The sequence below is a fragment of the Condylostylus longicornis genome, unplaced genomic scaffold, assembly GCF_029603195.1.
Source record: "Condylostylus longicornis isolate FDR11 unplaced genomic scaffold, ASM2960319v2 ptg000013l, whole genome shotgun sequence".
In the NCBI taxonomy this organism is placed as follows: Eukaryota; Metazoa; Arthropoda; class Insecta; order Diptera; family Dolichopodidae; genus Condylostylus; species Condylostylus longicornis.
This window is the reverse complement of record NW_026577982.1, coordinates 639,071-664,784: the sequence shown is the minus strand read 5'-3', so window position 1 is coordinate 664,784 and position 25,714 is coordinate 639,071. Positions and strand designations below refer to the sequence as shown.

Sequence of the window (25,714 nt, the reverse complement as noted above, 5' to 3'; positions counted from 1 at the left end):
TACGGGTATAAAATGAGTAATCTTGAAATTAACAAAAATGTATTTTTCGTTGATTTCTGTATCATAGTTTGCCGACCCATGATCTGCTGTGTACAATTTAATTAGTTTTTTTTTTTTATTTTTAAGATGTGAATTGTTTATACGTATACATGCATGCATAAGTATATCAAAAATATACTTTTACGACTGTAATTGTTTAAACACTGATTCATTATTATTTTTTTGATCTATTTTTTTTTTACGTTTGATTACAATAAGTATATGAAACTACCTTTGCCATTTTCCTTTTTATATAGGTAACCCAAAAATAAAGTGCTTTATTTTATAGTTTATAATAAGTATGTTATATATGTACGTATATATTTAGGCGCTAAAAGCCGTGAAAAATATAATAAATATATCTATTCCACATTAGCATGTTATCTCTATAACATGCTTTCTATCTTAAACCGTTTTTAGAATGGAAATTTCAAAAAAATTTAAAAGTAATCATAAGAAAAAAAATCTGATGTGGTCAGCACATAACCGACCGCAATGTGTATTGTCTAGTTAAGTGAAAGTGTTACAGAATATTGTAAAAATGTCTGTTAAATACTTCTTTCTAATTTTTAGGGCATTAGTAAGCTTATAGTTAACATACCTAGAAAAATGTAAATTTGGCTCTTAGTAGAGTTTCGCTTTGTGCTACCCGAATTCCCTTAAATGCTCGTCAATTAGTTTCGGTAACAACCAGTACTCAAATATCAAATTTCAAAATGAAATTTTGAAAAATGTAAAATCGGCCCGCAAATCAGTTTTCGATCCCTGATCTTTCCAAAAAATTTATATGTTCAGTGTTTTAATACGAAGAATTTAAATATTAAATTTCAATAAAATCGATCCATTATTTCTCTTTATATACGCAAAAATGTATATTTGGCCCGAAGTAAACGTCCAGTTGCTGACACCTGATTTCTTCTAAAAGTTAGCGGGTCTCGCGGACGGTCGAGCTGAGTTTATGTATGAAATTTCAAGTAAATCAGTTGAATATTTTCTTCAAAATGTTCAAAAATGTAAAACAAGCCCGCTAAAAAGTGCAGTTCCCGAGGCCTGATATATCCCAAAAGTTGATCAATCCGTGCCATCAAAATCGGTTCAGCCGAACTTGAGATTCACGCGTGGACACACAGACCGACAAATCGACAGGTTGCTAAAAATAGTTTATTTACACTTCCCTACTATGGAGAAGTGCATTCCCACAGAAAACTCGATACGCAAAATTTGTTGCCATCACATAACCTACCTATTGTATACACAATACGGTCGGTAAAAGTTTAAACTTTTAATAATAAATTTAAATTTTCGTATTTAAATTTTAAAGACAATAATATTTACATATATAACGTATGTATACATTTATGTGTATCAAAGTTATATATAATGTATACAGTAAAACATGATGAAATGAACATCGATCGGGCAAAAGTCCTTTATCAAATAAAACTTAAATAAATTTCACTTAATTATTTTGTATAAAATCTAGAAAAAATAAATTAGAACTCAAAAGATTTATTTAAAAAATTAAAAATAGAAACTACACATCATAATAATTTCAGGATTAATTATATGGTAATTAAATTTGTTTTAAGAATACAAATAAACTCATCATCATCATCTGGCGCTACAGCCTAGAGCTTCGTCACACCTTCCCTCCATACTGATCTTTCTTGAGCTTGTGTTCTTCAATTTGGAACTTCCATAATTTACAAATAAGCTCACTATAAAAAAATTTGACTTGTTTTGACAGTGCTATTTTGTCTGTATCCGTATACTTTCTCCGTAGTGTAAATAAATTATTTTTAACAAGATGTCGATCTAATGGTACACGTGCGTATCATCTCAGGTTCGATTGAACTACTTTTTGATTTTATTTTTTTAATATTTTAACTAAAAGCTTGCTAAAGTTCATAAAATTTGAAGGAAGTGTTAAAAGACATTCTCATAAACTTTTGCAACATTATCGCTAAACTAGACAATACATGAATTTTTAATCTTCTTAATGAATGATTTAAATCTTCTTAAACTTAATGAATTTTTTAATCTTCTATTTCAATATTGTTTTTGAGTAGTGCCGTTTATGAGCAAAATAAAAACTAAAATATCCATTTATTCGAATAAATTGATATAGAAATTTTTTCCGCAAATTGGACTTAAAATTTTTTTGGAAAAAAGTACTCGAAAGGTTGAAAATACCCGACATGAAATAATCGGAAAAAAAGTATACTCGAAAGGTTTTGTGCACTTAAGTATTTGTAACTTAACCATGTTCTGCTGTATAATTCAATTTAATTTTTTTTTAAGTAACTATTTAAAAATTTTTGGATGTCGAAATAACCACATAGATTTTTATGCCAAAAAAATTTGTTTTTTATACAAAATTAATCATATGATTATAAGTACTATTGCTAGTAATTCGATTAATCATCTGTCATATGATTGTATAAATGTATAAAATATTGTATACTTGTGTTCACATGTAAAATTTAGATATTTTTTTTTTTGTTTTAACCTTATTAGCTTTTATAAGTATTACTTGTTATCTATGATTTATCAATAAGATCTATAAATACTCAATAAGTAAAACATATAAAATTAATCATTTTTTATACTTTTATTGCAAAAATTATTTCATTTAATTTTAGTTCTACCGGTTTAATTATAAAGTTAATAAGGTCTTCTTTCTACTTTTAACGGATTTTGTGAATATTTTCTTTTTTTTAGTAAAACAAAAAAAAATGGATATTATCGGTATTGAAAGATATCAAACGGTTAACGAGTATCGAGATCTAGTACATGAAAAAATTCCAAAAGTATGTAAATATATATATATATATGTATGTAATAAAAAAATGCAGCCATATTTTAACAGTTTAATGCATAATTTAAAATAATTTATTGATGAATTTTAAATTTTGAAATCAGCGAAAAGACATGTTAAATTGACAGTTGTGGTATTATAGTCACGAAAAATTCGAGATGTAAACTTATGTGATAACATTTGTTGCAGTTGTCATTTGATTTAAAGTGTTAATTTTTTTTTTTGAAAATTGTATATGTATGTACTGAAATTAATAATTATTTTTGGTACAATATATAATTTTCGCTAAAATTCAAATTAAAATTTATTCAATTTGTAATTATTAATATAAAAGTGTTACATATATTTTTTTGAACTATTTTGTATTTTTTGTTTCTTATATTTAATTGGCTTTTCAATCGTTAAGTATTAAGTTATTATATGTAAATTAAAAAGTTGACAACGCTTCCGTGGAATTTATTACCGTGTTTTCGAATTCTTTTTAGCTGACGCATTTGATTTTATGTACTGAGAGCGGATTTATTCATTAGATGACAAAAACTCTTATTTAACTATATATCAAAAGAATTGTAATTAAATACCAATTGAATTGCAAATATTTAATACAAAGTACCTTATGATTTAATAAAATTGATACAAAAATGTTATGATATTAAAAAAAAACTTTATTTACATAAAATTTTGCAAAAAAAATAATGGTTTTATATTAAAAATTAATTAAGGAACGCTTACTTTTATCATAATTTATTCTTAATTTTTAATATTTATTTTATTTATATTAACGACTAAATATCACTATGAAATAAAAATGGTAAGATAAACGGCTATAATTCGATCTTATTGCGTTTTTTTTTTAAATAACTTCCTATAAAGTAAATGTACTAAAATCAAACTAAAATATATTTTAAAATATATTTTTTATAATTTAGTTGATTTTCGAGTCCAGAACCTCAATGTTTTTAATTTAAATTTTAGTTTTTACCCACATATTTTTTCAAAAATTTTTTTTTTTCATTATTTTGCACTTAATAAATGCATTTAAGTCATAGTTTACGTTTCAGAGCCCTGATTTAGGTTTGTTTACTAATTTTATATATTTTTTGCCATTATTTTTTATTAATTTATTTAAAATAATTCAAAAAATTTCGGATCGAATTAGGGACACTCATTTTCCGAAATGTACCAAAAACAATCAAAACAAATTATTTTTATAAACATGAACCGATAAAGGATATTTAATTATATACCTAAACCAAATGATTCGTGTCTATAATAATTCTACATAAATTTATATAGCTTGTTTACGTACCGGACTAGGTTTACTAATAGGACCGAAATAAGGAACATGTAGATTTTTTAAAAAGTAATAATTTTAACTAAAAATTTATTTAAAACCGATCGAAACCAAAGCAGAAACAAAGGTAAAAGTTCAAAATTTTCAAATTTTGTCAATATTGCTGGGTCTAATTTTTTGAAATGTTAAAGTTATTGTGTATTTTATGTTGGAGATGTAAAAATTAGATTTTATTAAGATTAGAAATTAAAAAATTAGGCACATCATACAGATATTTCAGATACATATTCTTAAAATTGTTTAAACCAAATTTAAACTAAATGGCTATTTATGTGATATAGTAATAGCGTAAGAATTATAAATACATAATATGTACTTATATGTTATACATATAAAATGTATAATTTCTATAATATTTAATTTTACAACTTACTGTCGTCTTATTTTTAAATAAGAAATAAATAGATAAGATACTTCAATAAATAGACGGTAATTATTCAAATCTATATTATGTGATTAGATACTCTTTGATATTTATACGTGTACATTTATAATTATCTTATCTAATTGAATTATGTAAGCATGTAATTAAAAGTAGCTTATCAAAAATTTTTATTATTGATAATTTTGTATTTTTTTTCGTATTTATAGTTAATTTGTATTTTTTTAACAATAAATAAATCAGTTTAGAGTTAAAATAGTTATGTTTTATGTAAAAAAAATTTGATAAGTACGTAAGTAATTGAGCTAAAAAACGTAAGTAATTGAATCTTAAAAACCGAAACCGAATACAGACTCTCAAAGTTTAAAACCTTTTCGAAAATAATTATTACGTGGTAATTATAAATTCTATTCTACAAGCATATATGAACAAATTTTCTGTAATAATAGTAATAAAATAAAGTTTGCGACTCTGCATTTTAAGTTATGTCATTGTTCTCGCAAATGTGCGATATATTGTTTATCCTTATAAATTATAACGATAACCAAATTAACATAAATTCTTGTTTTTATCGATTCTTACCATACCTGCTCTTATAGTACCAAATGAATTACAGGCATCTACTAATTGGTACAAAGCACAAATTTAAAATGAATTACAGAGGCAAACTTCCCTGTTAATTTCCAAAGGTATATTTTGCCATAATATTTATTAGAACCAATATAATTCAGCATGTAAAATCTCTACATAACAAACTCTCCTTATAACACATTTAGCAGCTAACAATTTGTTCGGTTATAGTACTTATTTTTTATAAAATATAGAAAAAATTCTTTATTGTAAACTTTTTAATGAAAAAAATTAAATTTTCTTTCATTTTATTGTAAATAAAAAAAAACTTTTCAAATTTCGACAATGGAAAATATCAAAAATCTTTATTTATATCAAAATCTTTATTTATTTTTCATTTTTATTTTTCCAGATTGATAAAAATAATGATGGATATATAGAACTGAAAGAGCTCAAAGAAGCCTTGGATGAAGTAGGTTTCAAATTACCTGGCTATCAAGTACGTGAAATGATTGAAGAATTTACAAATAAATCACGAACAACAAACCAAGGCAAATTATCATATGAGGAATTTGAAAATTTATGTTTAGATTTAAAATCAAAAGATGTCGCTAGTACATTTAAAACAGTCGTATCGAAAAAAGAAAATTTAGAAACATTGGGTGGTATGTCCAGTATATCATCTGAGGGTACAACACATTCCGTACGTTTAGAAGAACAACTAGCATTTTCCGATTGGATTAATTCAAATTTAGGTGCCGATCCTGATTTAAAACATTTATTGCCAATTGATGCAGAGGGTAAATTTTTATATCAAAAAATTAAAGATGGTATATTATTATGTAAAATAATCAATCATTCATGCCCGGATACAATTGATGAACGTGCTATAAATAAGAAAAATTTAACTGTTTATACTGAATTTGAAAATTTAACCTTAGCTCTAGTATCATCGCAAGCAATTGGTTGTAATATTGTTAATATAGATGCCCATGATTTGGCTAAAGGGAAACCACATTTAGTACTGGGTTTGTTATGGCAAATAATTCGGATCGGTTTATTTAGTCATATTACATTGGATAGTTGTCCAGGATTAGCTGGTTTATTATTTGATGGTGAAAGATTAGAAGATTTAATGAAATTATCTCCGGAAGCGATTTTGTTGAGATGGGTTAACCATCATTTGGAAAGAGCTGGCATATCAAAGCGATGTACAAACTTTCAAAACGATATTGTTGATTCGGAAATTTATTCACATTTATTAAAACAAATTGCTCCAAATGAAGCTGGTGTAACAATGGAAGCGATGAGAGTAAGTTTTTTATTTAATTTTTTATTTTACACCAGACATGTAAAGTTTTTATTTTAGGAATCAGATTTAGCAGCTCGTGCGGAAATTATGTTGCAACAGGCAGCAAAATTAAATTGTAGAAGTTTCTTAACACCGCAAGATGTGGTAAACGGGGTTTATAAATTAAATTTAGCTTTTGTTGCCAATTTATTTAACAATCATCCAGGCCTTGATAAACCTGAACAAATTGATGGTTTTGAAACAATTGAAGAAACCAGAGAAGAAAAGAGTGAGTTCTAAATTTATGTCTGTAAATGTGATTTTTATTTACTTTGAGAGAGGATAGAAATGTAATAATACTCTTGGGTGTGCATACTACGTTTTTATATCCAAATAATTTTGCTTTTGATTTTTTTTTAAATTTTGTTTATCTATGTTAGTATTTAGATTATTGAGTATAAAAAAAAATAATTTAAAATGTATTTTATTTAGTTTATAAGATTTATTTATCATCCAAAATTATTTAGTTTCACTTATTTTATTGCGTTTTGTATAATTAATAGCGTATCGAAATTGGATGAACTCTATGGGTGTTGCACCACATGTCAATTGGTTATATTCAGATTTAGCAGATGGTCTTGTAATATTCCAGCTTTTCGATATAATTAAACCTGGCATCGTTAATTGGAATAGAGTGCACAAGAGATTTACACCTTTAAGAAAATTCATGGAGAAATTGGAAAATTGTAATTATGCTGTTGAATTGGGTAAACAATTGAGGTTTTCATTAGTTGGAATAGCCGGACAGGATTTGAGTGAAGGAAATGCCACGTTGACACTTGGTAAGCATTTCTCTTCAAATAGCTTTTCCAATTCGAAACTCTTAAAACTTTAATCGGTTATTTGATTTTGTTTTTAATATTTTAGCTTTGATTTGGCAATTAATGAGAGCATATACGTTATCAATTTTAACAAGATTATGCAATACTGGAAATCCAATTATCGAAAAGGAAATTGTTCAATGGGTTAATAACAAATTAGCATCAGCTGGTAAAACGACAAGTTTAAAAAGTTTTCAAGATCCCGCAATTGCTGATGCTAAAGTTGTTATTGATTTAATCGATGCAATAAAACAAGGTAGCATTAATTACGAATTAGTTCGACAAGGCGGTACTGAAGAAGTAAGTATTAATTTTTATTTTATATACTAAATGATTTTCAAATATCGTTTCGGAATGTGGCAAAAATTGTAATTGTATTCATTCTTCATGTCTTTTTTTTTAATTAACCATTCTGTAAAAAACAAAATTTTTTAATTATCAATTATACTCAATTAAATATTCTTTATTAAATATATAATTTAGGACAATTTGGCTAATGCAAAATATGCTATTTCAATGGCGAGAAAAATTGGTGCACGTGTTTATGCTTTACCCGAGGATATCACTGAAGTTAAACCTAAAATGGTAATGACCGTGTTTGCTTGTCTAATGGCGATGGATTATATTCCTAATATGGATAGTGTACAAAACAATGATGTCAATAATCTTAACAGCAATTAAAACCGTAAATTAATATTATAAAGTGCTTATTGGCGATAATTTTTGTAAGAATTTAATAATAAGTAAGATATAAAGGATATTAAGTATAAAAAAGCGTATGTAGTATATAAATTAAAAAAAAATCTGTTTTTTTTTTTTTGTTGAATCACGCTAAGTCAATCAAATATTTATGCATGCATTATATTTTTTAATTTACTTGTTGCAGCCTTGTATTATTAGCGGATGTGGCAAAATGACGAAAAAATTATGAAAAATAGAATGAATAAATATTTTAAAACAAAAAAGCATTGAATTTAAGTAATTATTAGAAATAATATAAAATTTATTCGTAACTTAATATTAAACAAACGGAATGATATTTTTGTACGGCAAAAAAAAAAAAATACTAATCAACAGACGGCATTATTAAAAAATCAATAAAAAATATAAAACATAAGATTGTTTGCTAACTACATAATTACAATAATTGCTTTAAATATTTGTCTTCATTTCATTAAATCAAAACTTTATATTAAACTTCATTAATTGTATATACCAAGCAGGAATTGGTAAAAAGAAATTGATTATAAATAAATAAATAAATATAATTATTAAACTAATAGTTTTGAATACATTTACTACACTTGTAATACATGCTATAAATCTTGTACAAATTTCTTAAACAAATTATGATTTAAAATTAAAATGTATATGTTTTTCTTACATTTCAAAAAAGTATTTTTAATATTTAAAAAGAATTTTACAAAATGATTCTGTAATTTCTCAAAACATTTCCTTTGATTCGAAAAAGACACTATTTTTGGTAATATGTAATCGCGCTCAACATACCCATTTCATCAAGGTGTAAAAAATAATTTTTTAGAAAAGAAAATCAGTTTTCTTCATTTTAAATTTTTTTTTTTTTTCAAATTTAATTCAATTTTTAAATAATTATTTATGTAAGTCTTCATTCTGGATACAATGTTCTTTAGTTTTACCAAAATGTGAATAAATTTTTATATATTTTATTATTATAATATTGAACTATGAAAAAAATAAAATATTTGTATTATAAATATCAGCAACATAATGTATTGGAAAAATAAAAATTCAATTTTAGATGATTGTAATATGTTCAGAGATGTTATAGAAAAAATAATTTATTTATTTAACAATAAATAATTGAGCATTATCTATCCCTATTTTAATTCAGATTTTTCCAGCTTCCAGAAAAATATTAATATGCTGAAATTTGCAAGTTTTGGTTTTCAAGTATTTATTTAATTTTATATATTTATTTATCAAAATAAAAAAAAAAATCATTTAAAAAGATTATAGTGATCTATATAGAGCGATGTAAAAAGTGAACTGCCCCTTTATCATTTCATTTTTATTAAGCATTCAGTTTCTTTTATAAAACTTGCATAACTTAATTCTTTCCATGTAATTTTTACTATGTACGTTAATTTGGATAAACATACATATATTTAGTAATTTACAAAAAAAAAAACATATAATAATGTATAAAAGTTTAATGTGTGCAATTTCAACTTGATCCAATGTATAAAAATTAGGTTTTTAAAAAACACATACATAAAGGGTTTTTATAATTAATTAATTAATGTGAAAATAATATATAAAAGTATTTTATAAAATTATAATATTCAACGAATTATGTAAATTAAAAATGTTTAAAATTTTGTATAGTTACATTTTCTCTTTGAAACGAAGTTTTTATACGAAATATTTCAGTTTTTGTAGAACTATAAAGTACATTAATAATATGAATTAATAAATTTACTATAAAATAAAAATTATTATATACATATTGTATAAGATTACTAACTATAAATCACCCAATTAAGTAATTACGCATATTATATCTATATTTAAATATTTATTTGAAAGACACAAAAGAATTTTAAAAGAAATAAATTTCAATTTTGTATTTAAAAATATTCCATTTTCATAAAAATTGTTTGATTGTTTTATATGTATAATTAATTATGTAATAATTTAATATTGTACTACTATATTTAACTAGAATTTACCAAAATTTATAATTAAATAGAATACGCACTTAATTTTTGCCATTAGTTAAAAATATAAGATTCAAATAATTAAAGAATTATATTATATTAAAATTATTATTAACTAATTACAAAATTTTAAAAATCAAAAGATTTAATACAACCTTTTTTTTTTTTTACATATGTACGAGTATACATAATTAATAATCCCTATCTAATTTTTATATAAATATATTTAATTGTATTAAGAAGAAAAGCTGAAATTTCCGTAACTATTATTATAGAATCATAATGATAATTTTCAGTTGGAAAAAAAAATATTTTCATAAATTGTTTGTGAAGAACATGTAATAATCTTTACATTTTGTGCAAATTTGTACTTTAATCATAGATAAAGGAAATACATATAGATATTCACAAAATAGCATTAACTTTTTTTTACATTTCTTAGTTGGCAATTTATATACATAAATGACTTTTTTAAAAATTTGCAAATCTAACAAAGTTAAACAGTTTTCTACATTTGAAGTCAAGGTATACTCGTAAAAAAGGATTTTAAATTTAGAATAACAAAAACAGAAAAGCACTAATTACTTATATTAGTGCTTTTGTAGTATAAAACATTATAATGTCAAATGAAACAAGATTTACCAAGGTACTTTAATAAGATTTAATTCAGATTCATTATTAATTATTAGTAAATGTTACACATAATTTATAATTCTTTTAGTAATTTTTCTTGTAAATTATTTTTGAACTGATTTTTCACTTTTTTCCTTCAAATTTTTGAGCACGTTAGATAAAAAAATTTGGCTAAGAGCAGTAGGTCTACTAGAATCTAAAACAAAAAAAATATGTATGTAGCTGCGTTTTTGTACATATTATTTAAAAATTTATTATGTATTCTTGACATCGTAAATGGAGGTGATTATATGCTCAATACTCACAACAGTAGATTAAGTACTTTAACATAACAAAAATATCTTAAAAATATTTCTGTCAACCGTGGTTAGCACTGAAAAAATGAAAAACTAAATTACCAGTTTTACCCGAAGATTTTTGAAGATGTTGTAAAAGTCTGTTTTCCACTTAAAAGCTTCGAACGAATGAACCCACCACAAACGTAAATCATTGCTAACACAGTATTGTACCAAAGAACTAAAATATACTAACTTTGCCTGAAAATCGAAATATATTTTACAAAGGTGTTCGAAACTAATTTATCCTGTGTAATATTTACCCGTAAATGCAAGTCAACATTGCTGCTGATCTCATATATATGTACATGTACACCCGATCGCGTTGAAATTTGGTAATAATAAAGTTGGACATTCTAAATTTAATTTTGCATTTCGGTTTAAACTTAATAATGAGCTTCTAATAACAATTTCTTTTTTTGTTAATATTTACATATATGGCAATATCAAACTCGTAACGTCCTTTTTTAAAATGCAATATTTTATATTTAGTATATAATTAGTGTACACGGGATGAATATTAAAAGTTTTTCAGACATTGTGTCGGGTCAAGTTTTTTTAGAGACATTTACGATATCAATGTAGAAATACACATACATATGCATTTACGAGTATTATATATTTACATATATTATACATGTTAAAATAAAAGTACTTGTCCTAGTTTAAAGTACTTACTACATATTTCGGAACCCTCAGATGCATCGACATTTACATCTAAAAAGATAAAAATGATATGATTATATTATTTTATAGAGTAAAAAATATTTATTCGGAAATAAAATTAACGGAATAAGTTAAGAGAAAAGAGCAGCAGGAAGACATAAATGAAAATCTTTTACCTTCTAATACAAAATTATACCTTCGAATAATAGAAAATTAATAATTTTGAATATTAATTTTGAATTCACAAATATAATTTTGAAAATTCAAATAATTTTGAATTTTCATATTGTATTTGTATAATAAATTAAAAGCGAATATGAATTATGGTTCACAAAACGAATGCCATTGTTCTCGAATTCGCCTGGTTCATGAAGCGAATAAGAAAATTTCAAGAAAAAGGTCAAAACTAGGCGAATAAAAATTTTTCACACAAAATCACAATTTTTTTTTTTGAAAACTTTCTTGTGATTTTCAGTTGGTAGTTTATATAATTTTAAGACTTTATGATGGAGGTTATTGTGAAAAAGGTAAAACGTTGTAGTAAAATAAATTTTATTTTTCAAATATCTATAATAAGGTAAATGTAATTTAAAAAAAGAATTTTTTTTTTAATAAATAATATCTACATTATGTAGTAACTATTGCACGTAATAAAAATATATTTTCTTATGGCAAAACAAAAGTAGGGTTAATATATACATAATATGCTAACTCATCAATTTTTAGTTTAAAAACAAAACAAAACGGGAGCAGTTCGCGAAATAAGTAGAACTAATGTAAAGCAATGCGGATGTATGTAACTAATAGAGAAATTAAATTCGAACCCAATAAAAAGATATTGAAGAAAATGGACGAATTTTATTGGAGTTAAGCGCTTTGGAGTCTCCACTGGACTTTCTGGTAATTCCAATGGATTTGATTGATTCTTTATACATCATTTTGTTTACTTTAATAAATTCAAACTTTAATAACTTGAAATTTCGATAGCAACGATTTTTTCCTAGCGAATTCGCCTGAATTTTACGCGAATACCTGTCTAATGAAAACAAAATATTTTAATTAAACAAAGAACAAACTATTTTAAAGTTATGATGATGTAATTTTTAATGTCATGAAGTAGCAAAATTTTGGATTTGGAATTTGGATTATTCGCCGATCTTGATTGAAATGTTGCTAAATTTCCAAAGTTTATTCGATTTGCTTAGTCCATTATGATAAGGCCTAGTTGTTCAGAATTTCGTTTTTTATCTTTATGTATATGTATATACCTTGACATTACAGTATTTCTGTCAGCCTGCTATGTAAAAAATTTCGAAAATTGTCTCTAATGATTTTATTTAACCGTTCTCTTATTTACTTGCTTAATTCTGTTCAAAATTATCTACTGTTATACCTGATTTTTGTAAAGTTGAGAAATTATATAACTTCTTTTAAGCAGAATTTTAAATAATGAAACAATAATTATTTACGTACAGATATATATGATTAATTATACAAAAATATATTATAAGAAAGGATAATTACCCAATTTTTCTACAGGAGACCTTAAGTATTTTTCAATTAATTCTTGACGTTCTTTTAAATTATGATATACTTTTTCATTTCGTTCTTCAAATAAATGTTGTTTTTCTTTTAAATTGTCTTCAAATTCTTTTATCTGCTCTTTTATATTTTCTTTGTTTTCATTTAAGGTTTTACTCATATCTTTAAAACATTTTTTCATGAACTCATTTTGTTTTTCAAAATTCTCCTTCATTTGATCTTGCTCTCTTTTATTAAAATTTTCCAATTTTTGATTTTTATCCCTTAATAATAATATTTCTTTTTTATTTTCATTTAATTTTTTAATTAGGTCTTTCACTTCATTTTGTATTTTTTTGCCCATTTTTTCTGATTCCTTAATTAATTTTTCAATTTCGTTTTTTTGCTTGATTTCCATTTCTTTTAGTTTATGAAAAAAAAGTTTAACCATTTGATCAACCTCTGAGTTCAAATTCTTAATTTCATCTTTTAATATGTTATTATTTTTTTCTATTTCATTTTGTTCAATTTTACGTTGCTCTTCCACTTTTTTTGTATCTTCTTTAAGTTTAGTCAATATTTGTTTTGTTTCCATCAAATCGTCTTTTACATTTTGCAATTCTGTTTGTGTATTATTTTGAAATTCATTTTTAAATGTTTCTAATTCATTTTTAATGTCTGATTGCCATTTTTCAAGATTTTTCTTTTCTTTTTCGAACTCTGCCAAAGATATGTTTGATCCCATAGCTTATATTAAATTGTTATAGGAGCAAGAACAATTTTTATTAACACTTTATTTGAGAACTTTCATCTATTGATCTAAAACTTGAGCACACACATACATACATAATATATGTATGTATACGAATATGTAGCTATACAAACACTCTTACAATATGATGATGTTTGTGATTTGCAGCAGCAATTACAATATTTTTCTTTTTTGGCTATTAAGATCGTCTGTAAAATTTTGAAAATATTTTTATTTTTTATGCTTCAATACTCGGCATTACAAAAGTACAGGCCTAGACACTAGTTTTTAGCACTTTGCAAAATATGTACATATGCACGTACATACATATGTACATTTCTCCGTAGTTATGTTTTATGTATGTATGCGTGTATATATGTATGTATATAAATTTATTTATTTTATCTTGTAGCAAAAATTTTTTTTATAATACATACATACGTACTTATGTATGATCATAGCGACTTTATGTACTTATTAATTAGTTTTTTTTAATATCGTTACAAATGTTATAATATTTTTTCATATTTATTATAAATGAAGAGGTATAAAAATTGCAAAATGATAAATTTAAAATTTTCTAATAAAAAATTTAACAAAATTATATTTGCTTATACAGATGCTTTTGTGAACTAGGCCTTCACAATATATTATAATCCTCTCATATTGTCCAGGACGGCAATTTTGTTAAGTGGGGCTGAAGGTGACTACGGTATTAATGATTTATTACGTGCTTAATAAATATGTATATATTTTCATTAAATGCAACATATTCGTACATACCTGCATACATATATAATTTGTAATAAATAAAATGCATATGTATTTAAGTGCACACATGTATATTACATTATATACATATGCACAAAATTAATATATGTACATATTCATACAAATTTATTAAATCATAATAAAAATATAAATAATATTGAAGTTAGTCGAAAAATTACACACTTTCACATTGTACTTATGTATGCATACTTACATACTTAGATTAATTTTTCTTACTTTTATGTCAAAGATATAGTGGTATAAACTTACATAAGTTTATACTTAATTGTACATAAGTATATATTTTTATTGAAAAATTTCAATTTCAAATAATAAAACTTAATTTAAAAATAATTAGATACGTATGTACTTATGTATGTAACATAAGTGCCTAAATAATATTTATATTATCTTTAACATTTACTCCCGTTCGTTACTGTTTGAAAACGTGTCACATACTAAATTTTAAAACAACATTTGAAATTTACATAAATTTATGTACTTTTTTTATTTATTTATTTATACATACATATGTACTTTATTGTGCAGTATATGTATATAATCACAGATATCTTTATAGGAGTCTATGATATAATATGTACATATGTATTTCCTTCATAGGCATCTTTATTCTCAAGACTCCGTAATACCACAGACATCTTTATTTTAATTGTTTTGTATTAGTTTTTCTCCAAGACTCAATGCCAAAACTATAAATTCGTTACAAAAGAAATAGAAATAGGCAAAGAAAATCAACCAATACCCATCGCAACTTCAAGTACAGGTTCCCGTCAACGGAAAACATGTCACATAAGATATATTGCAAAGATAATAAGACGAATAAAATCTGTATAAAATGTAAAAAGTACGTATGCGCAAAATGTACAGTTGGGAAGCCCATTTGTTAAAAGTGCGACAAAAAAGAATAAAATGTAGTTTATGTACTTTTGAATAAAAGAAAATATATTTTTATACTAGTAAGCTGGCTATTGGTCTGCATTTAATATTGAAATATATATAAGTCTCATCTTTCGTTATTGTTTTGTAAAATAGGAAGATGGCTAATATACGAAATTAAGCGCTTATTAGAAACTGGAATATGGTTTTGGAATTTTAAAAAGTAAAAAAATAGTTGAGATTGTATATTTTCGCCTGTAAAGCGAAGCCTGTTATGCTGTAAACATTTTCTCTATACAAAACTTTTACTTATTCATTGGTGCAGATCGGTGCACTAAGATATGAGAAACCCTGTACATTCCGTCTTCAAAATTGCAACAATGCGGCATTAATGTTCACTTGACATAACAAAAAAGTCAAGGACTGGTTATGAATTTTACTAATACAACATCATAGTTGCGAAATTAATAAGAATGTGCTTATTACACTTAATAATTTAACTTAATGGAAATTTCTTCATGCAACTGCAGAACAGATGGATGACGTAATCAAGAACAGACGGATGACTGGTTCCTTCTTTTTCTTGAAAGCATATACATATACATATATATATGAACATATGTATATGCGAGTATTCATAAAATTGAGAACATTAACATAAATAAACTTGTAAGCTTTTTTGCATAAATACAAGTCTATCAAATGTACTTCAAAAATTGAAAAAACACAAAAAAGTCGACTAGATACTTTACAAAAATTGTTGTCTATATTTTCGTATAATATAAGTGGCATCCATCATCTAGGATTTCTTGAAGGTTTTTTTTTTAAATAGAAAAAGATTGAATTTTAACTTTTTCTAACTAAATATTTAAAAAAAGTTGATCTTGTGAGGAGACTTATAATGTTAAAAAAGGTCTCCTATAGCGTCCATAAGAATACGTGCAACTTTGTCCCCTTTCGACTGTCACTCTCTCTAAGAGTTCAAGCCTGTATTTCTGTCAGTTGTTGTAATTATACTTAGTTCAGCTTTTAAATTTTAATTCGTGAATTGTGTTTTATACCTGCAACTTTGAAATTACGGATACTTAACTACCTTTAGTAAAAATAGTAATAATTATATAAAACTTAAATGTTCGATAATATGAAATAGCAGGTTAAAAAAAAAGTCTGTTTTTTTTTTTATTTTATATTTTTCAAAAATTACAAGATATTGTATTGTATAATAACATTATAATAAAATATAATAAAGCACGGTTAAATAGAAATCGACCAAGGAAGGTTTATAAGCATGAAATCCCATTGAAATTGTGCCAGTTAAAATTTTTTTACAGTAGAAGTTTTAATATTAACAATTTTAATTTAAAAATATAACATAATAGTCATTTTCGATATTTCAGTCATGAAAGTTCTTAATTAAACCTTAAAGTTTTTATACACATACTTACAAAACCGTAAAAACTGAACATTTTGCTTTTAGAGATTTGTAATTTATTTTAAACATATTAATTATAAAAAAGCTCCAAAAATTCAGAAAAAAAGCAATTCTTCAATATCCGACATTTTTCTATTATGGGCCGAAATTTATTGATTTGATTTATTATCGAAAATCTCCTATTTAATTATTTCTATGCTTACACTTACTTTTGTTATTTATTTTAAATATTTTCCAATTTTTCAAAAAATTTTTTTGTTATTTTTATAATAAGGGTTTTTGCAAAAGGATCATCTTTGTCAGTTATTCCACATATATCCAAAATCTCATATATTGTACCAGTTAATTCTTCTATTTCATTTTTTGGTAAATTCAATACTTTTGTCCGTAAACGAGTTTCTTCTAAAATATAAAAAAAAATATATATTCTATAGTTTTATTATAATTAAATGAAAAATAACTTTAATTACCTTCTGTATCACTTGATTGAGAGGAAACGTCATTACCTTTTTAATAAAATAAACATGTAAATAAATTTTTTTAATAAATTACTTGGTTAGTCATTCATATTTATAGGTATGCATATTAAATATTAAAATAACTTAAGCAATTTATTCCAATTTTTCTACTTTCTTCAGAAATTTTTTGATCACCGTTTGTATTTTCTTTTATATAGATCCAAACCATGAGATCATATTATTAACAGAATATGATCTCATGGTTTGGAATGGGAGAGTTGCTGTCAATTTTCTCCTTATTTTGGTGAATCGAGTACTTGATTTGTAATTTTTATCTTCGTATATACCGTAATGGTTAAAATAATAATTGGTCTGTCTGGTATAAGAAAGTTTTCAAAGACTTTTTGAACAAAAATGAGAGAAAATTATGACATTCTCATTTTCTCAATGTTTAAAGCAACGAATTAAAAATACTAAAGGAATCTTTTTTTCTATCTCGCTTACAATCCCTAAAAAATCGGTATCTTGAAAAAAAAACATAGTGAAACCAAAAACTTTAGTTAAGTTTCTTTCTTTGCTCTAAGCATTGTCAAACTGAAATTAACATTGAATGCCAAATGTTGTTTTTTTCAATGTCAAATGCTGTTGTTAGAAAAGTACGTCGCGGTTTTATAAAAAGTAAACAAAGAAGATTTTGTTATTTTATTTATAAAATTAGTGCAGCTTGTAAATAAAAATCATAAAATATTTAAAATAAGCGTTAAAAAAAATATTATTTTATAAAAACATATAAAAGAAATATAACAAGTTAAAAAAAGAAAAAAAAATCTGTTGAAAATTAAAAAGGTGTATAGTTTTAAATTGTTATTCCCATTTGTAAAAACAAATAGTTTTTTACACCATATACATGTGAATATTATTCATTCCAATAATTAAAAGAAATATTTATTTAATTTGATTTAGTCATAATTTGTAATTTTATTAAGTCTCAAATTTTGCAAAAACATTTGTTTTTGTTTTGTTTAAAAATAAAATTACTTCGGATGACATAATTTTACCAGGACTGACCTCCTTTTTTCTTGTATAATCACAGTTTTCCTAGAAGTGATGAAATGAAATATAATTCTCTTTATAGAGTGAAGATTTCTTCATGAAAAAAATTTATGTAGACGTTCCGTTGCCGTTAATAAAATATTAGCGTGAATTATTTAAAAAAATAATTGTTTTAGAATGAATTAGTATGTGAAGCACAATTAATGAATAAGGAAGAATACATATTTATAGTAGAGGCCACAAAATAAAATAATATAACGACTTTAACAATGCTCGGAACAAAGAAAGAGACAACTAGAAAAAATTTGCTTCATTCTTTTTTCAAGCGGCTCCTTCCCTAAGTAATTCTAATTCGCTGGTTTAAAGTTTTTTCAAGGTTTATCCCAGACAGCCCCAATATGTAGTTGAAATCGTTTTGTGTTTAACATTACCTGACAAGCGTTATAGATATATTAATTTGCCATTTTCAATCTTTCAACTTGCATAAATGGAGTCGATTCTCGAGTAAAGCTAGCAATTTGATCGAATTAAATTGACTTGAAAATTTCAAGTCAAGTAGCATTTATATAGGCTCAAAATCCGTTTGAACTTGACTTCAAGCTGCTTGTATATAGTATATGAAAATTAAGGATACATATATTATGATTAACTTATTATAAGTTATAAATTGCGAATGAATCTGTTTACAAAAAAAAAATTAATTTGTGCCAATTGTATGAAGGATTCGATTATTGCAAAACTTTAGAATTAAGATTATAGCATTAAGAGAAAACATTAAAAAAAACATATTACCTAATATATTTAAGAAATATTTTATATTATAGGTGACATTTGGCATATGATTCCCACCACCAGAGCTATTTTGCAACACTTCTTTTTTGACAACAAAATTCTCATGTTCTCTTTCCATTGCTATTTGAAATTCCTTTTTCTTAACTAAATCGTTCTTTTCAAATTCAAATTTGCTTTCTATTAATTTTCGTTCTGCATTTAAATTTTGTTGTTCAATTTCTAATTCCTGTTTTTTATTACTTATTTCTTTAAATATTCTATTTCGTTCTATTTCGTTTCTTTTCCTTATCTCTATTTCCTTTTCTAAGATCTCGTTTTCCATTTCTTTTTGTTTTTTGTTTAGATTTTCTCTTTCTGTTTTATAAAATGCTTTTTGTTTGCTTTGTTCTTCTGTTAAAATTTTATTCTTGATCTCGTAGTCTTTTTTTATTTGGTTTAGTTCTTTTTTGGATTCATTTTCAATTTGTGCTTTTCTTTCAATTAGAATTTGTCGTTGATTTTGAATTTCTATCTCCTTGAATTTTTTTCTTTCGGTTAATTCTTTTTTTTTTGATTCGATTGCGGACCTCAACTCCTTTTTTTTTGTAAGATAAGCCTGATCTAAATTTTTTTGTTTCTTTTCTTTATTTTCACGTCTGTCTAAAATTTCTCTATTAAATTGTTCTTTTTTTTCAAAATATTTCTTTTGTTGTTCTCTGTTCTCTTGTTCATTTTTGTCTTTTAGTTCTTCAAATTCTTTCTTCCTTTCTTCAATTATACTCCACTTTTCTTTTTTTCGTTTTTCAGTTTTTTCATCTATTTCTTTCTTTACAGAAATTTCACAATTATGAACTCCACAAATATTTGCTACCGTATTCCATAAAGAATTATAAAGCATCATCATATTTAATTTGTTTTGAATTCTACTCGCAGTATATTGTTTTTACGATAAAGAAAAAAATTACGATGTATTTTTGCATGTATGTAGGTATGTAACCACTTGTTTTATCAATCAAATTTTTTACTTTGTTAATTGATATAGTTCTCTGCCATAGCAAAAATATAATACTAACTAAAAACAAATAATTGTACCAAAATTTATAAAAAATAAAATCATATGCATACACGCATGCATAAAATGATCGACCTTACTTATGTATTTAGGTAAATTATTATGATTAATCATTAAGAGAGACTTCTTTAGGCTTATACTTTATTTATATCATACCAATGCATTATTTGCTCTCGTACACAAATCAAAAATACAGGAAGAATTTCACATGCATCTTTATTATATTATAGGAGCTATGAAGAATTTATTATTTACCATATATACAAAAGTCACACTCATGCATATTTTGGGCGTAACCATAAGCTCCTATATAAAGATGGCTTTGGAGTGGATACTACCAACAAACATTATGAGAGTTTATTTACACAAGCACAACACATTAATAGAAACATTATAATTGTGGTAGTATAGCTCCAATTTTCACTACAGAGAAATTCTAAAATCTCTTGTACACTTCACTTATTTGGCAAGGCTGTCGTTTGGCTCCGATCGGAGCCATTTGACTACGATTTGAAAATTTGTGTCCCTGGCTCCTCCTTTTGCATTATGGCTTCGATTTTGTTTTTTCCTCAGTCAGGCCTAACAACAATATTGATAATTTACCCGTATTTTCAAAAAAAATTTTTAGTTGAAAAATATTATTTCTGAATAAAAAAAAAATTTTTTTTATGTATATATACAAAAAATTTTGTATATATACCTTTTTCTGCTAATTTAAAAGCCGCCATATCTCTTTTTGTAGTCAAGTTAATCAATTAGTCAGTTAAAGTGTCAAATAACCAAACTTAGGAAAATTTTTCAACGTCAGCAGATGAAATATGTTTGTATAGAATTTTTTTAATAGATGATAATATCGCAATTTTGAGATTTTAATTGAAGTCTATCGAGTATATGAAAAATTTGTTGAAAACTTGAAAAATTTATTAAAAGCTTCATTATTTCAGCGCAATGTATTGGGGCAGCTGAAAGGGTATTTTCGTCTGTTCATTATATTAAAATTAAATTGAGAAACTACTTTTATGTTGAAATGGTAAGTATGTTAACATTTCAAATTCAAAAGAAATTTTGAAAAATATTGATGTGAAAAGCTTGGAACAAAGTTGTGATCTTATTTAAACTTACAATTTTTTTTTTAAGTACGCCTCCTCAACACCATTTTAATCTATGTATAAGGAAATGAATAAGGCATAAACATTTTTATGAGTTTTTTAATATTTTAAGATATTTTCCGATCATCGTAATTAGAGTCTAAACTTTAAAATATGTATAAACGTATTATTTTAAGTTTAAGTTTTTGTTGTGATTTTTTTCAATTCGAATTTATTTATTAATTTATTTATAATTTTTGTTCAAAGTTTTTATTTTTTTTGTATCTGTACGATAATAAATTGTTTTTTTTTTTTTAGTTTATATCAGAATTGGCTCCATTTTTTTTTAAAATGGTTCCCTTTTTTGAATATTTCTGCTTCCCATCCAAAAAATCAAACGACAGCCCTCAAATCAAACCCATAGCAATTAATTTTTGTGCACTCTCTTTGGTGCTCACATATACATACATGTTTGCTATATTTCATAAAGGTAAATGAACATAAGATCATTTTTATTTATGTAACACTCGTTTAAACCGTTTAAACAATCTTTAAATTTTTTATGCCATTTCATTAGTAACTTTACTTCAGTAGTATTTTAAAATTGGGAATACTCGGTTGTGGTGCTGTTTGTGTTAGAATTATTAGCGAAAATCATTAATTTGGGTTTTTTTATTTTTTTAAATTAAGAATGAATAGTGGTATTACTACCGCTGTTTCAATAGGTGCGAGTGTATTGATTTCAACTTTATCTTTAATAAGAGACAAAAAAATCCGAATGGAAATCGAATATTTAAAAGAAAGTGTGAAACAAAATAGAGAGTTATCTTCTAATGAAAGAAAATCAATTTTGGATTCCTTGGAACGTATAAAAAATCAAAATGATATAGAAAAAAATAAACTAAATGAATTACAAGAGGAATATGAAAAGCAACACGATTATGATACGGAAATGCTTAGGGAAGCGCAAGATCGTATTAAAAAAGAAAATTTAGAAAAAATAAATCAAATTGAGGAAGAATATAAGATCGAAAACGAAAATATTATCGAAAAATACCAACAAATGAAAACAAAAGCTGAAATTGAATTGAAAAAATTAAAAGAAGAACTTGAAGAAATAGAAAAGTGCTCCCTTACGAAGCAAGAAAAAAATTTAAGACAACATGAGTTTAAAAGACAAATGCTCATAGAGAAGCAACATCGAATTGCAAAACGAATTGATAGGGAAGCAAAAAATTTGATTGAAGAACAAAAAAAAATTGAAACAGAGCAATGTGCTCAAAAAGAAGCAAATGCAAAGCAATTTGAAAATGATATATTAATTTTGAGAAAAAGAGAAGAATTGATAAAAAAGAGACTTGAAATTGATTTAAAACATCTTGAAGAAATGCAAGAGGAATTAATAAAAAAGGAAGAAATTCGAAGGCGAAGTTTATTTGAACGATTGAATAGATATGAAAGATATAATGAAATTGAGGAAAAAATTACAACTGATATTGCAGAATTAATTTTTATACAAAGTGATAGTGGAAAGCCTGAAAGTGTTACTTATAACATCGATTGTGACATAAGTGGAAAAGGTTAAAAAATTTTATCATTTGGAAAAACCTAAAATGATTTGACTAAAAAACTTTCGTATTTAATTTACTCCAAGTTAAAAATGCCTACTTTTTCAAAAAGAAAAAAAAATTCCCTTTTAGGTTTTTTTTTTTTAATTTATCATTTATTTGTTAAATATTTTAAACAAAATGCAATTTTATTTTTTCTTGTTAATTAATTTTTTTTTTATAAAAAAAATTATCAACATCTTTGGGTGGAAATTCATCGAATCATAAAATTAAATTTAATTTTTTGGTTTCTATTGTAAATTAAGATATATGTACATACCTACATTCGCTGATGGATTTGAGTAGTAAAAAGTGTACTACTTAGATATTTTAATAGCAATAACTAATAAAATTAATTAATATTGCTATTAAAATATCTAATTATACTTACTCTTCTCTATTTTCTTTAATTTTTGTTAGCAACTTTTATATCTCTCTTTCGACAATACGTCTAGAAGAATAACATTCCGGACGTTTTCATAAGAACAATTCGCTTAATATGAAGTAGAAGCTCTAATACTATACATAATTTACTATAATTTTAGTTTTCGAATACAAACGCTTATACATATATGTATGTATATACATTTTATATTTTACAGACTCAGAAGATTGTCTGAGGTTATTGTCAGCATTACCATCGGGATCGACATCTTCTATTCCTCCAATACCAGTATCAATACAAAATTCATTATTGAAATTGAAATCACAAAACATTACAAGGGCTGAAATAAGTTTGGATGATTCGCAAAAAATTGAATATAAGGAAAATGGTATACTTTATAACACATTAATTAGTTTCGCTTATAAAAATTTTTTATTATTCATTTTTGTATAATAGTTATTAATAATTCGTCTAATATAAATAATGACGATATTGAAGGTAAGCGAAGTTAATACATTAAATATTTTAAAAAATATTAGAAAACTATTAAATTTACTTTTTTAAAGATGATGTTTCATTAGAAGAAAATTTTGAAAAACTTACTGAAAGTGAACGTAAAAATTTAGAAGATGAAATTACAAAAGCTTTAGAAAAATGCGGAATAGACGAAACAAACGCAGATAATTCTGTTGCATTAACAATTACCACTAAAATTATGAAAAAATTTATAAAAGACCTAAAAATTAATTCAAATTATAATACTTGTTAATTTAGGTATTTTAAAGAAAATAAAAATATTCAAGCACATTTTTATATTTTTTCTTTTATTATTTTTTCTTGAAATGGAAAATACGTAGCTTATATATTTTCAAAAGAATAAGAGTTTAAATGATGCAATTTTCCCGAAACTTTCTTTATATTTTCTGAAATTTTTGAAACATTGATATTAAAATAAGTAAGTTTTCAATTACATATGTATGTATGTTAATATTCTTATTTGATTGAGCAAAACTATTGATATCACACTTAAATCTTTACTTTCATAAAATTAAAACGTGCACTTAAATTTCTAATTTAAATTTTAAAAATATTTTTTTGCATAACAAATTCTTCAAATTTAAATACACTCATCCCACGCTTAACGGCAGCTCTTTATACGGAATTTCGTAAAAATTAAAGCAAAGTCTCTTTTTACGGAAAAAAATTCGGAAAATTTACGGAGAATTTATAAAATGCAAAAAAAACAGTAGTCTAAAAGATTACAATTTTTATAAAAAAAAACTTAATTCTATGAATTTTTTTTCCAAGAATTAAAATTTCTTGTTGGTTCTAAAGTATACAATTAACAAGAAATATATGTACCTATACAAGTTTAGGTAAAGAATTATGTAGGTGTATCGTAATGTAAGTAAAAAGATCCGATTTGCGGAATTTCGATTTACGGACAAAATTTTCGGAATATATTAGTTCCGTAAAGCTAGAAATGAATGTAATTATTAAATTTAAATAATAATCGTAAATACGTCACGATTACTGGGTCATATTACAAAAAAAAACAAAAACAATACGGAACGTTATTTTTGACGTTATGACATTGCATGCATTATTTCTTCATTTGTTTCTAACTTATTTATTAACAGTTGTTCTTATTTTTAACCCGACGTGTGGTACCACTTTGACGCCGAATATTTTGCTTCAATTAGAATTATATATTTTAAAGTAATGGAATGTGATTGTATAATGATTATAAATAGGTTAGAATGACATACATAAATAAGATTAAATTTAAACATGAGATTCTAAAAGATTTTTATTTTTTTTTCTATATTATGTTTTTGTTATACTCTATGAGTTCGAAGTTAATTATTTAGAAAAATCTTCAAGTAGTATTATCAGCTTTATTTCACATTTAACCTAAAAATCCAAATTTTTTCTTTTATTTAAAACGGTTATGTAAAACGGTAAATTCAAATCAAAATCAAAAAACGAACCAACGTTAGTGGTCGGAAAAGAACCACTTGAGAATACTTAATCGACAAAATGTGTGAGAATACCACTTGAGAATTGAGAAACGCCATTGTGTGTCTACAGAAAGAGTTAGATGCTTAAAAATTATAAATAATAAAAAAAAAATTAAAGCTAAACAAGTTATAAACATTTTTATTTGATAACCAATTGTCAAGAAGTTTTTTTTTTACTATAAAATAATTTTTGACACTTACAAAACTTTTACCTCAATA

At 24.6% G+C, this 25,714-nt stretch overlaps 4 protein-coding genes across 10 annotated transcripts in view; 2 read left to right on the top strand and 2 right to left on the bottom strand.

Moving 5' to 3' along the window:
* LOC129619385 (plastin-1) overlaps nucleotides 1-9,796 on the top strand; it is a 41,246-nt gene extending 31,450 nt beyond the window's left edge. The window contains exons 1-6 of one of the 2 annotated variants that reach the window (XM_055534636.1): nucleotides 2,685-2,849; nucleotides 5,576-6,475; nucleotides 6,533-6,743; nucleotides 7,018-7,296; nucleotides 7,382-7,635; nucleotides 7,819-9,796. In XM_055534636.1, coding sequence (XP_055390611.1) covers nucleotides 2,775-2,849; nucleotides 5,576-6,475; nucleotides 6,533-6,743; nucleotides 7,018-7,296; nucleotides 7,382-7,635; nucleotides 7,819-8,016 — 1,917 coding nt within the window. In that variant the 5' untranslated portion in view covers nucleotides 2,685-2,774 and the 3' untranslated portion in view covers nucleotides 8,017-9,796. Of the gene's footprint in view, nucleotides 1-2,684; nucleotides 2,850-5,575; nucleotides 6,476-6,532; nucleotides 6,744-7,017; nucleotides 7,297-7,381; nucleotides 7,636-7,818 lie in introns of those variants that run through there. The other variant, XM_055534637.1, reaches the window with a different exon arrangement.
* Nucleotides 9,797-10,722: 926 nt separating this feature from the next.
* LOC129605545 (PH domain-containing rcdII-like) lies at nucleotides 10,723-15,123 on the bottom strand. 5 transcript variants are annotated; one of them, XR_008696719.1, is made up of 5 exons: nucleotides 14,926-15,123; nucleotides 13,193-14,149; nucleotides 11,681-11,719; nucleotides 11,066-11,203; nucleotides 10,723-10,863 (listed from the first exon to the last, which is right to left on the bottom strand). XR_008696719.1 is itself a non-coding variant. In XM_055515374.1 (4 exons), exons 2-3 carry the CDS (start codon nucleotides 13,932-13,934, stop codon nucleotides 11,643-11,645), a joined length of 819 nt encoding a protein of 272 aa, XP_055371349.1. In that variant the 5' UTR covers nucleotides 13,935-14,149; nucleotides 14,926-15,123; the 3' UTR covers nucleotides 10,723-10,863; nucleotides 11,629-11,642. The 5 variants fall into 5 exon arrangements, 3 of the variants coding, with proteins under 3 accessions (XP_055371349.1, XP_055371348.1, XP_055371350.1); XR_008696720.1 differs by having other exon boundaries at nucleotides 11,075-11,203; XM_055515374.1 differs by lacking the exon at nucleotides 11,066-11,203 and having other exon boundaries at nucleotides 11,629-11,719.
* A 1,706-nt stretch (nucleotides 15,124-16,829) lies between these two features.
* Nucleotides 16,830-20,359, bottom strand: LOC129605574 (histone-lysine N-methyltransferase, H3 lysine-79 specific-like). The gene is made up of 3 exons (XM_055515419.1): nucleotides 19,344-20,359; nucleotides 17,511-17,546; nucleotides 16,830-17,442 (listed from the first exon to the last, which is right to left on the bottom strand). Exons 1-3 carry the CDS (start codon nucleotides 20,224-20,226, stop codon nucleotides 17,264-17,266), a joined length of 1,098 nt encoding a protein of 365 aa, XP_055371394.1. The 5' UTR covers nucleotides 20,227-20,359; the 3' UTR covers nucleotides 16,830-17,263.
* A 1,742-nt stretch (nucleotides 20,360-22,101) lies between these two features.
* Nucleotides 22,102-24,262, top strand: LOC129605576 (caldesmon-like). Of its 2 annotated transcripts, XM_055515421.1 has the most exons (4): nucleotides 22,102-23,062; nucleotides 23,692-23,862; nucleotides 23,931-23,972; nucleotides 24,041-24,262. In XM_055515421.1, exons 1-4 carry the CDS (start codon nucleotides 22,174-22,176, stop codon nucleotides 24,241-24,243), a joined length of 1,305 nt encoding a protein of 434 aa, XP_055371396.1. In that variant the 5' UTR covers nucleotides 22,102-22,173; the 3' UTR covers nucleotides 24,244-24,262. The 2 variants fall into 2 exon arrangements, with proteins under 2 accessions (XP_055371396.1, XP_055371397.1); XM_055515422.1 differs by lacking the exon at nucleotides 23,931-23,972.
* The last annotated feature ends 1,452 nt before the right edge of the window (nucleotides 24,263-25,714 follow it).